This window comes from Gadus chalcogrammus, chromosome 12, assembly GCF_026213295.1.
Source record: "Gadus chalcogrammus isolate NIFS_2021 chromosome 12, NIFS_Gcha_1.0, whole genome shotgun sequence".
Lineage (NCBI taxonomy): Eukaryota > Metazoa > Chordata > Actinopteri > Gadiformes > Gadidae > Gadus > Gadus chalcogrammus.
The window spans coordinates 1,717,879-1,731,209 of record NC_079423.1 but is presented as its reverse complement, the minus strand read 5'-3'; the positions used below and the strand labels follow the sequence as shown (position 1 = coordinate 1,731,209).

General features: G+C 43.9%; 1 protein-coding gene across 1 annotated transcript in view; it reads left to right on the top strand.

Moving 5' to 3' along the window:
* Positions 1-13,331, top strand: part of raver2 (ribonucleoprotein, PTB-binding 2) — a 125,779-nt gene that overhangs the window by 89,546 nt on the left and 22,902 nt on the right. The window contains exons 5-6 of the mRNA XM_056604114.1: positions 3,626-3,817; positions 5,502-5,622. Of these exons, the coding sequence (XP_056460089.1) occupies positions 3,626-3,817; positions 5,502-5,622 (313 nt within the window). The remainder of the gene's footprint in view (positions 1-3,625; positions 3,818-5,501; positions 5,623-13,331) is intronic.

Below are 13,331 nucleotides of genomic sequence, written 5' to 3'. Positions count from 1 at the left end.
ATGCGTTATTAACGGCGTTAACGCAAACCAATATTAATGGCGTTAATTTTTTTATTGCGCGATTAACGCTCTTTTGGCTTGGTAAACGTAGTTTTTTCACCTGCTGTCGAGCAACAACTAGTCACGTTAGAAAAACGACGACACCATACCGGATCTAGCAACACCGAAAACAAACAATAAGCACGCCCCAAGTACTTGTTGGGGCAAGCAAGAATACGGAGCGGGTGAAAAACTCCTTATAAGTGTGTGTGGTTGTGTGTCACTCTGTTCGAGCCTGCACGAGAGTTCAATGTCGTCATTAGCTGTTACGTCTTTCTGACAAATCCAGTTCAGGGCCCACCTGGGCTGTACCACTTCGGGAGGGGCCGCTCAATTACTCCCTTCTACACAAAATCGACTTGGTTGCGACGTTGACAGTTTGAGTGTTGCGGCTGAGTGAGTGAGAGGTTGCGGGCGCACAGCTCAGGCTGCCGGACGGAGCTGCAAGGAACTTTTATAAACAAAATATTGTTATCCCGCAGTTATCAGCCCGACAGCCCCGAAACGTTAACGGCCAACCGGGAATTCTCAGACTCTCCCGATTTCCACTCTACCACCGTGTGTGCGTGCGTGTGTGTGTGTGGTCATTTTTCGATAGCCTGGTAATGTGTATAGGCCTACGTACGGTAGGAATATTCATACTGGTTTAAATAATAAATTATAGTATTTCCCATCTTTCCTGAGCAAGAGTTTTGATCAAAAGTTCAGTGATTGAAACAAATAAAAGCCTGGGCCATTGAAGTTTTACGGTAGGCCTACTACTGTCATGCACCTACCCGATGTCAAGTGGACCGGATTAAATTCACTGCGGGTCACTATTCCTATATCCATCTCACCAAATATATTTTATTACTGTCCTTCTCAACACTCTCTGATCTCACTAAAAGGCTAGCAGCACGAAATCAAGGGATATTTAGAATAGAAAAAAATGTGTCAGATTAATCGCGATTTAACTATGGCATTAATGCGATTAATCGCGATTAAATATTTTAATCGCTTGACAACACTAATAAGCACACAACATACAGAAAACTCGAAGCACACATTTCTCAAGTGAATTAAGGGCTTTCTTCAAAGCATGTACCTGAAAAATCTTTGAAATTCTGGGGAAATTAAACATTTGTAGTCAAGAACACTCACGGAAGAAATATAAATATGACGAGGCAGCGGGAGACGAGGCAGCGGGCGACGGCGGCAGAAGAAACAGCCGCACTAGACGCAGGACCGCCGCTCCTCCGAGAGGCCACCCGAGGCTTCATCAAAGGGTGGAGGAGTGTGGCAACAAGAGAAAGAGAAACCCAATGTCGGAGGAACAGATGAAGAGAATAGGGAGACTGACCGACAGAGAGGCCAGACACGAATAAACGTAAGGCGAGCTTCTCAGGAAAAGCGTGAACTAAAAGAAAAAGAATTAAGGGCTTTCTTCAAAGCATGTACCTGAAAAATCTTTGAAATTCTGGGGAAATTAAACATTTGTAGTGTCATTGCCAGACAGTTGATTATGAAGGAAAAATGGTTAACGAAGAAGTTCCCCTTAATGCCATACTGTGTCTTGACAGTCCGATACTTGGAAACTAATGAGCCGGAATGTTGATTGCCTGATGAATTTCAGGTGCTGTTGTGTTTCTTAAATGAGTGGCAATGACAGAATGTCATGTTCAGCATGCTCTAATCAGGATTAAAACTCTCAAACTAAGGATCACCAGTACACAGCATTATCCCATTAAGCCACTGACATTCCTGAACTACATGATGAAAATGGTGAAAATGTTGATTGATAACCACACATCAAGAAAACTCCAAGCACACATTTCACATAACAAAATGGTCATATAGGCAAAATGGGATGAGAGTGTGGGCGTTTGGCTTTTCGATGAAATTGTGGGAAAGTAAACATTTTTAGAGCAGAAGACCAGGGTGAAAAAGATGCATCTGATTTTAGAGATTAATATGATGTACGAATTTTGAGTCCAGGTCAATCTAGTAAGGAGAAATAAGGCTTGTTCATAATTCTTTTGAATAACGCCACTTTTGGGTGCAGTACCACAATTTGGGTTTATGGGTAGTGGGGGGTGTTGGTATCCACCTAATAATAGTCGTATGTTTTTTTATACAATAACAACATGGTCATATAAGAAAAATGGGCTCGCTGCTCCAACTTTATTGGCCAATATTTCTTAAATGGAACTAAATAAAACAAATTCTGTTCGATGATTTTGTGAAGCTTGGTCTAAAGATTTTATGTGGCAATTTTGGTGAATATTTGATTATTTTTGTAGCCTGTGAATCTTTTTATCATGTTTAGCTTTAATATGAAATTGTGGGGTTGTATAAATGCATCTGATTCTAGAGATTAATATTCTGAAAGAATTTTGAGTCCAGGTCAATCTGGTGAGAAGAAATAAGCCCAATTCATGATTTTTTATAATAGCACCACGTTTGGGTGCAGTACCACAAATTTGGGTTTATGGGTAGTGAGGGTTATTGGTAACCAAACCTGAATATTTGAAGAGTTTTCGACTAACGGTGTAGGCTGCAGTAGGACTTTTACAGAATTTGAAAAAAATTAAACGTTACAGAAAGCTTCGCTGCTCAGACCTCTAATAACATCTCCCCGTCAACTATAAAAAAGGATGGGTTTATGTTTATTGTAACACAACAAAAATACACAATTTCAAAATGTATAACCTTATCTACACTTTGTTAACAACTACCTCGGACATGGCTCCACGCATCCGCCGGCTTCAAATGCACATGGCTAGCGTAGAAGTGGGTGGGGAAGGGTCGTCAACGAGTTGTCAACTCCGAAGCTGTAGGGGGAGCTGTGTAGAGAAAAGTGAGAGCGCAAACTGAGAAAACGGCGAAGAAATTGCCGATCCTGCATTGTGGGCCTTTAAGGATAAGTCAAAATGCCATTTTGAAACATGTATACATGTTAAACTAACATGGTTAACCTTACCTATTCTTCACATCTCAATTTTGACTCTCACCATGATAAAATAGATATACCTAAAATCACAGGTATTTTAACTTATGTCAACTTTGTAATTAACATTAAAGTTAGTTATGCCTAGTAACTATAAGAATTATCCTTCTCCCGCTTTGCTCGTTGTTGGGGGGGGACCCGTAGAGCATGGAAGGGGCGCTCTGTGACACGTTGGAGGGCCCAGGGGCGATGGCCCCGCCTGCCCCACTCCCAGCCTGAACAGTACAGTAAGCACGACGGATCTGTTTCATCACGTCAAGTCTCATTTTGACCTCCGATCTGTTCCATAAAGCAGCTCAGATCTAAGCTCTCAATTAGATGCACGCACACACACACGCGCACAAGCCCACACACATACACACACAAATTTGACCACAATTGTCATGTTTTTTTGGATGCTGGTGTGTGTGTGAACAGGATATTGTTTGTATTCCGACACATGGCTTTCATTCACATTATTGTTGTGACACATGTCGTTTATCACGTTATGCATCAAAGAGTTCATCCAAGCCAACATTCAGCAGTGCAAGCTCAGATGCTGACCTGTGTGTGTGCGTCTTCGTGTTTGTGTGTGTGTGTGTGTGTGTGTGTCTGCATTAGCTGGCCCAGGACGAGAGCAGCCCGGTGCGGGGCTTCGGGGTGGTGGAGTACGAGAGTGCGGAGCAGGCGGAGGCTGTGCTGCTGGAGATGGACCGCACCATGCTGGGCGGCCAGGAGATCCGCCTCTCACTCTGCACCCCCGGCGCGTCGGGACGCAGCACCCTGGCCGCGCTCATCGCTGCCCAGGGAGGGGTGAGTCCCACTTGGGGGCAGTTTGTCTCGCATGTCAACACAGGCGTTCGTTGTGATGAGCGACAGCTCGACGGGCCCCCGCTCACTGGGAGCCGCTCCGTCACTCTGTGGTCAGGCGCAGACGTGTGAACAGGCATGGCGGGATTGCAGCTACATATGGACGCTTATGGTTATTACGTCGTTATTAGCTTTTATTTAATTAAGGGAAATACATTTTGTTGGGTCATACAATTATTACACATGCAGACAAACAAACCAACCTGAAGTCATTCAACGGAGCAGTTGGCCGGGTGTACAAACCTGTTGAGAAGCAATGCGCTCCGGGACGGAGGCCCCGTTAACAGGAATAAACGCAGAGACGTGGCCCTCCCACGGAGCCCCGAGGGCGGCACGGTGGCCTTGCACGGCTTGATTACAGCTCTGCAGACAGAAAGGGCTCCTCTCCTTTCTGTCTCAAATACACCACAACGCCAGTTGTGCCACGGAGAACAAGAACCACACCAGATATATATAATGTGTTTATATATGTGTATGATCAAAGAACGTGTGACAGAAAGAGACGGGACGAGGGACGTGTATATGAACACGAATAAATAAACACCTCTATTGACATGGAGCAGTAGGTGTGGAACAAAGGAAGAGGGCAGCTTTGGCAGACTGAGGGGTTCTGTGGCTCGAGGGAGCCCAGGAGCCCACACACAATCTACTGAAACAACGCCACCCATTAAAAGCAGCAGAATTAAAAGGATAAAGACCTTGTCTTCTCTGAGGCTCAAAAAAGCCCCTAGCAAAGAAATACTAAAATAATTCATTATAGAGCTAATGATGGGGGATTGCTGCTGGATAGTGACTCACATTACCGCAACACAACGTATGCGTATGTAACACTACGTATGCAACACTGCGTATGTTAAAATTTGTCTATTTCAAGAATAAAATCCCCAGTACCAACTGCAGTGCCTTCTCCCCCCAAAGAGATCCACTTACCACAGGTTGAGAAACACTGAGGGCATTTCTCGAGTACGCGAAGTTCAGACTTTGGTACTTGGTATTTAGGGCTTGGCAGTACAAACTCCTGGTTGTTGCGAAATGCATTCTGGGATACTTAGACACACACAAATACATGCACAAACACACACAGACTTTACTCAGCTTCAAGTGGAGGGTTTGCCAAATTTGGGCTTTTAAAATGTGTATAACTATAAAGCTTATTTGCACCAGGGAGCAAGAGGGACAAGTTAACCTTGTTATGGAGATGGTAGGGATTTGATGGGCCTTGAATCAGATAACTTAATATAAAGACCCCCAGGGAGAGGGGGGATGGGCTCCACCAGCATCACACTGCAAAATATTGGACAGCAGAGATTCTGGGCTGGAAACAAGAAGTGCGGGGCGTCTTGCTTGTGTATTGTAACAGAGATATTCTACCGTGGTAAACTCACTCAGACAAATGGATGGAGCTTTAAAAAAACATTTAATTACATTTCTACAGTGGTCTACTTGATTTTCAACTTTACAAACCTTTTTTCAGTTCACTATTGCTGGCCGCCTCCATCGACATGATTTGATCAAAACAAACATTTGAGCTAGTCTGTGATCAGTCTTATTCAGGAGACTAAACTGACTGTAACTGTCTGTGTGTATGTGTGTTTGCGTCTGTACATTCACGTGTGTATCCAAGCAGATGCTGGGTAATAAGAAAGGTCTGCTTCCGGAGCCAAACCTGGCCCAGCTGTTGACAAGCATCACAAACCCTACGGCCCTGCATGTCCTCCTCAGACCCTACCACACCGGGAAAAGAGGAGGTACGGTCCAGTCGGCAACAGTTGCATGTGCAAATGAATTATCTCTAAGGTGTGATGATGTAGTTTGTTGTTTGGTCAATGTTTTACATTCAACGTGTATTGCACCAAATAGCTTTTTTGAATACATGATTTAGATTATATTGTCTACTTCTCTCTCTCTCTCTCTCTCTCTCTCTCTCTCTCTCTCTCTCTCTCTCTCTCTCCTAACTAGTATTTACTTGAAAATGGAATCAAACACCAGTATTTGGTTAACAATGGAACTAAATACTTGTTTTTGGTTCCAAAACGAACTAAATACTCGTACTTGGTTCATATTGGAGCTAAATACTAGTGCGCCGGGACTCCACTAGAAGGTAAAGAGGAGAAACAGCAGAAGTAGTTTGAAGAAGAAACAACACCACACAATTAGTATTCATACCACTCAAGAGCTCCTGCTTGGAGAGAAATGTGAAGCGTGTTGCCTCCACGCCACCACTGAGATTTTAACCAGAGGAACAGTCCAGGGGTCTCATTTATAAAACTGTGCGTGGGATCGTTACTAAAAATGTGCGTACGCCCAGAAGCCAAGTTTTGCGTGCGCCAAAAAATATTCCGATTTATAAAACCCTGCGTACGCACACCGTACGCAATCTTTGCTTTATAAATCACAGAGTGCCTACAAGTGTGCGCAGCTGAATCAGCTTCACGTTCCGCCCTGTACACACCCCTTTTTAACCATAAATGGTCAAGGCAAATGACATCATGAATTCGATAATGTCTGCATATAAAACAGACTCAGATGCAAGTATTATGTCTTGTCGGAAACAATGGCAGAAGTACTGAGAAAAGCAAAAAAGCGAAATTTCACGGAGGTTGAAGTGGAGACACTTGTGGGTGAGATGGAGGCCCGAAAGGTAGTTTTGTTCGGCGGTCACGGGATTGGGATCGCCAACAACAAAAAGCAGAGTGAGTGGCAACATGTTGCTGCAGCAGTGAACTCTGTCAGTAGCACGGAGCGCACAGTCCCAGAATTAAAAAAGAAGTGGTCTGACATAGAGTTACATATTTTTATGTAGCCTAGTGTTATGGTCCCTAAATACCCTCTCCCTCCGAATCCTGCCATTTGCATGGTCCGCCAGAAGTGCCATATAGTGCAGCATTACCACGGCGCAGACCTCTGTATTTATAGGGTTACGGTAATAAGACTGACCGAGAACACCTTGGATAATCAGTTTGTAATCACCCACGTAAAATGTTCTTGAACATAACCCCTTTTTAATGCGTGATTTGTCATGAAAAGCATCAAGAGTAACGGACAACGTTTGTGATGAGGAGTGTGGCTTGGTTTAACACACTTGGTATTTAATTGACATTTGATTATGTGTTTACAGTGTCACATAAAAATATTATGTTATTGACACATGTTGGACAGATGCTTTATTCAATGCAGTCGCGCCGTCAGTGGACAGTATGGAGTGATGGGATTAAATATAGAGAATTTTTTTTTATTTCTATTCTAAGGAGATGGTTCTGGAGTAATAACTGAGAAATAACGCAGTAGACTTAAATTATTCTGATTAGGATTTAACGCATGATACGGGTTGAAATTAAATTTATGAAGGGCGATGATAAAACATAACCGTTCTTCTCACTCTACAATTCTTCGGTCTGACTTCAGTTCACCACCACACCATCTGTGTCGCCAATTCTCCTTTTCCTCCAAACCATGCGTACGCATGGGTCAGAGTTTGCTTAGGGCTGCGCACATTTTCCCGTCAAGTTGGTTTTTTATAGATCACACAACCTTGGCGTGGAAAGTCACGTACGCCAATTTCAGCCCCGTTTTGTGCGTACGCAACGGTTATAAATGAGACGCCAGATCACTCTGTCCCTTTGTGTGTGCTCCGTCTCCTGACGTACACCTGATGAGGTGATGGTAAAGGCCGCTACAGACCAACCAGTTTATCGGTCGTCGGACAATCTGGCAAGATCGGTGACCTGAGTCTGTTTCATTTGTGCTCTGCGATCGGCTGTCGTCAACGCCATCGAAGGAAGTGACGATGGTAAACAAACCAGACAAACAGTGAAGGTGCAGACGACGGCAACACACATTTTTTTATCATGGCTCTGTGGAGCGACGGACTCGAGGAGCAGCTCATCGGCATGGTCAAGGAGAGGCCTGCGCTGTACGCTGTTGCGGACAAGAATTACTACAACAAAATCATAGGTGCCAATTTTTCGCGAATATGAATATATCAGGTACGATTTTCTCTTCTACTTATATTTGTACATCTCACCTTCCTACAATCTGTAGGCCAAACAGGCAAAATGTGTGGGAAGGACCAGAAAGAGACCGCATGGGCGAAACAATGGATTTCTGTGAGCTTAACCAATGCCTCTTTCGCGATTATAAAGACTTATTTTTGGCCAACGAAATCAGTAGCAGAAGTTGTCGATACTGGTTCCTTTGTAAATGCAGGCATTGTTGGTGTTATTGTGCAGGTTGATACCCTTGTGTTGAGGCAAGAGCAGAAAATGTAATGGCATGAATTGGACATGCAAAATATGAACATATTATTAAACTGTAAAGATTTCAGAGAAGGAGCTGAGGAAGAAATGGAAATCCCTGCGAACCCAGTACACCCGCTATCTCAGGCTTCCTCCTTCAGGAAGTTCGGGAGGAGAGAGGACCAGAAGGCAGCAGTTGGTTTTGTGTAGGCTCCAGAGCCACACAAGAAGAGGAGAGCAAGTAACTCGAACCTCACTCAACAGGTAACAACTTGCGCTCTCCCGTTGTTAAAAAGTACTAATTTTTCATCTGAATGAAGCCCAAGTAGTGTTCACTATGGACATCACACTAGTTCTTAAGAATTTAGAAGTTTTGTTTTGCAAAAATGTGCTGCTGTTGTTGCTTTGATTCCATGATATTAAATCAACTCTTGTGATTTTTTTAGGAACCCATGGAAGACACTGAGACTGAGGATGCTTCAGATGAGCCAGTGCCGATCGCCGAATCTAGCAGCATTGAGGAATCGAGCATGACGAATATTGCAACCTCACAGAGGCATCCTGCTATGCGCAGCGGGTCAAATCAGAACGATACCATGGCTGAGACCTCAGCGGTCCTGATGCGGACGATAGGGGCTGCGATTGAAAGGATGTCCTGAAAAGGCAAGGTCGCCAGGGGAATACATCACAGACGCTTTCAAAATTATCGAACACAAATGGCGATAAACACATCTAGTTTATCGCCTGCACCACACTCTCCATAACGCCATGTTTGAATTTTGGGAAGGGCACAACCTAGAGGATGACTGACGAAAACTGACATTGAGATTTGTATGTAAGCTGTTTTCAATTTATATTTTATACATTTTATACTTTTAATTCATATAATAAAAACATTTTAGGAAAAGTGAATGTCTCTGTATTTGTCTTCTGTCCTGATGATGATAATAGTACAAATGATGTGGAACTTGTGGGTTACACATATTGCATCTGAACGAGGGCCAGCCAGTGTTGTCTACGGGCGTCACCCATTCCAAGAAGTGAACACTTCTAGCATGGTAATCTGGTTGGTCCTCCATTCACATGTAATCTTTGATATACAGAACCTTCATTAACATTCATGATGTGGGACTTGGTGAACACATTCCATGATCTTCTTCCCAATCACTACTATTCAGCAATAATGTCTTGCTATTCCCATTTACAATGACTGTGGCCTTCACCCTATTTCGACATATTCTACATGTGTATACAGCTATGCCAAGGTACTTGATTGATTGAGGAATTGTTATCTTAAAATAGGCCATGAATGGCCGATAATGCATCTGAGTAAGGGCCAGCCAGTGTTGTCTACAGTCGTCACCCATTCCATGAAGTGAACACTGCTAGTATGGTCGTCTGGTGTCAAGTTGTAGTTAACTTGACATCTGAACTTTTTATTCCATTATCCCGTGACCAAAACGATGCATGTTTCCAACATCTATGACACTAGTGTGTAGACTTTGCAGTTTTAATGAGACATGAGGCCATTATGATTTATATAATTTTCATTGATCTGAATAGTCACAAATGAAACACAAGTTATCCTCCTCTACATACGGTCAATCTGTCCTATATCTTGCCCGATTGAAAAGGAACTGCACCAGTATCAAACATGAAATAGCTATAAAGGTCATCACGAATTTGTTTCGCCCTTGCTGCTGAATTGGTGGTTTGTGGCAGGGAGGCTTGTTGTAGGGCAGGGTCTTGCCTCCATCTACCTAGTACAATGTCTCTATCTGGTCCCTCCTGTTCTACAATGTCTACAATGAATATATCATTGCCCAGTACAACAAGCCAGGACAATGTTCTCCCCTTTTACCATGTCTTTGATGTTGATGGTGGTTAGCAAGACACGGAAGCGGTTGGCCCTGAATCCAAATGCATTTTCCACAACCCCCCAAGCACGCAACGGCATGTAGTTGAAGATGCGCTGCTCTACAGTGAGGCTGCGGTTTGCAAAAGGCAGGTAGTCCGTCAAAGGAAATGCCTCATCTGCCACAATGCAGTATGGAGACAGCTGGTTAGAACTGGGAAGTTGTGCTGGGGCAGGGATGTTGGTTGTTTTGTTTAACCAGGGCATCTTCTAAGTTGCATCCACGAAAAACGCCACCATCTGAAATTCTGCCATTACAACCGACATCCACATACAGAAATCTGAAAGAGCTGTCGACCAGCGCCATCAGGACAATGGAAAAGTGGTGCTTGTTATTGAAGTATGTCTAACCACTCCCTGGTGGTTGGCGAATGTTTATGTCAGGGGTCGGCAACCCTAGGCATGCTTGCCAACACTGGCATGCGGCAGTATAATCATTGACACAATTGCAAAAATAAATAATTGATTCTAGGGATGGGCATTTGAAGAAATTTCCTTGATCGAGCATCGCTAGAGTTATCAATCAATTATCGATTAATCATTAACTTTTTTCTACAGGCTTTATTGAAATTCCTGAAAATACAAAATGCAGCATGTTTTTATCAATTAAATCTTTATTCCAACAATAATGTATGGGCCAACATTAATACAATACAGTTAACTTGAAGACCTACAACTGTTCAAAAATAATTTTAAAATAATAAATACAGGCATGTGCGGCGCTCGTAAAGTCCGAACAATGCGCCTACAGGCGCTCGGGTTTGGAAACTATTCAACAAGAATAAATCTGTAGCCTATTCCAAATACAATAAGTAGCCAACTTATCGGACAACAATAATCAAACAAAGGCAGTAGGCTAAAAGTGGGCATTAAACTGTATAACTGTTTTGAAAAAAAGGGGGGAAAAAGGCCGACATATAATGCCTACAGGCTGCAGCCGGCGCGCGGAAAAGGCTCGCAACAAAAAGATGAGCCACCCATTTACAAACAATTGCATGAACTAGTCTATCTAAAAGCAATACCTTATTGAACATATATAAGGCTGAACTTGTTGCTAAAATATCACAGTTTTGGCAAAATGGAACGACTCCAAGAGGCACCAAGCCGAAAGAAAAGCGGAGCGAGAGACAACACATTAAGAAAAAAAAGAGCGACTCACATACGGTGGTGACTGTCCCTACTGTCCATAGCATACAGTAACTCCAGCCTACATATTTTTGTTTAGGAATATAAGCATGTTAACATGCTCGGGGGTCAGACGCGAACGCAGCCTTGTAACTGTCAGTCCAGCAGCAGAAAACACCCGCTCTGACGGGACCGAAGTTGCGGGGATGCAGAGGTATTGTCGCGCTAACTTTGACAGCCTGGGGAACCTTCTTCCATTCACTTTCCACCAGTCGGCAGGGTTATATTCAATTAAATGCTTCAAGACTCACAGTATGCAACACAACGTCCTTTTGATCGATAACAATATAAATTGATCGACGCATTTCTTAACGATCAATTATCGAGCATCGATTAATTATGCCCATCCCTAATTGATTCCATTTCAGCTCACTGCTTTCAGTAACTCATTTAAGCATATTTGCACTGGGAGGAAATGCCCAAAACAGAATAAAGTGCAAAAAAACATCTCTAGGCTAGGCTTTTAAATAAGCATAATATCTTTATCATCCTCATGACACATACACACACACATACATTGCTTGTAATGGCATGGGTTAACAGCTATCCTAAAATCATGTGTAGGACTAGGCTACAACAAATAAACGGATGCCTACCAGTAAGTGTGATCCCTGACCCTGCTTGGCTTGGCTGAGCTCCAATATCTGGGAGTTGTAGTTTGTGACTTTAAGCTGCACACACGCCTCAGAGTGCTCCGTCGTTATACGACTGCGGGAGGGGCTGAGCACGTATTTTATGAGTGAGAATATCTGCTCACAGAGGTATGTCGACCCGAAGACTTGACAGCAGAGCCAGCGCAACGTTCCGGAGACAGCTGAACTTCTCTGGTGCAGATGCCCAGCAGACGAGGATGCAGGCTCCGGGATCTTTGACTGCTGTGGTTTCCAGTTGTTTCAGTAGCACTGCAAACTTAGTCAACCAGAGTGTTGAGCTCTTTTGCTCAATCAGCTGCATTTCCATGTCCTGTGTATCCAACCAGTCGGGCTTGATCAGGAAAGAGAACATGGGTCCGAACCTCTTAAAGTCCCCAAATCTTGTTGGGAACTCCGCCTCAAGCTTGCGCATATATGCACATATTTCGGCGGTGCTGATGTTTTGCTGGGAGGACAGCTCTCTTAAGAGTCGGAAGTAGCGGAAAGTGGAGGCAGCAATCTCACTTGAAAATACTGCTAACTTGCCAACAAACTTGCGGAAACATTTTGCCCAGCACCTTGCAGTCGGAGATTGAGCTTGTTGAGGTGTCCCGTTATATCGGTAAGAAACATGAGTTTCACCACCCACTGTTCCTCCTGCAGCTTTGGATAGTCTTTGCCTTTTTCGGACAGAAATGCCTTGACAGCTTCGAAGCAGCCGACAAACCGCTCCAAACCTTTTCCGCAGCTTAGCCCCCTTACAGCTGAGTGGAGGGGGAGATCGCTGTATGCGCTGTCCATCTCCTCGAGCAGGGACTAGAACTGTCGGTGCGTCAGTGCAGATCGCTTCACTATAAAGTGAATCACCTTCGCCAAAGCAGCCATTAACCTCATTGAGATCCGAATTGGACCTTTTTGCACACAGGTTTTCTTGGGGTATAATGCAGTGCAGTTTCATGATGGGGTGGCCGGCTTTTTCTTCAATCAACCTGACAGCAACCCTGCGTATCCCTACCATGGCAGGAGCGCCGTCTGTTGTTATTGCGAAGATATTGCTGATGTCGATCCCCCGGTCGTTAAAATGTTCCATAAACACCTTGGCTACGTCCTCGCCCTTTGTCGTACTAGGCATTGGCTTAAGGCAGCAGAGTTCCTCTCTCACAGTTGAATCACAATATCTTGCCATGTCTGCCAAACCTGGAATGTCATTCACTCCAACGCCCTCGTCAAGTGCAATGCTGAACACCACAGCATATTTTAACCCCGCTGTTTGCTGCACTCTGACAATTTCTGCCATTTCATCAATGCGTTGCTGGAAATTCTTGCTGACATGGGAATGTCCTTTATTCTTGACTTAATACTTTCTTTGTTTGGCAAGCCTTCAAATAGGGCATCGGAGCAACCGTGAAAGGCTTCCCTAATTTTTGCGATGCAATGAGCAATGCGATAGCTAGCGGTGACAAAGACTTTGAGGAAATTTGCTTGCTTCC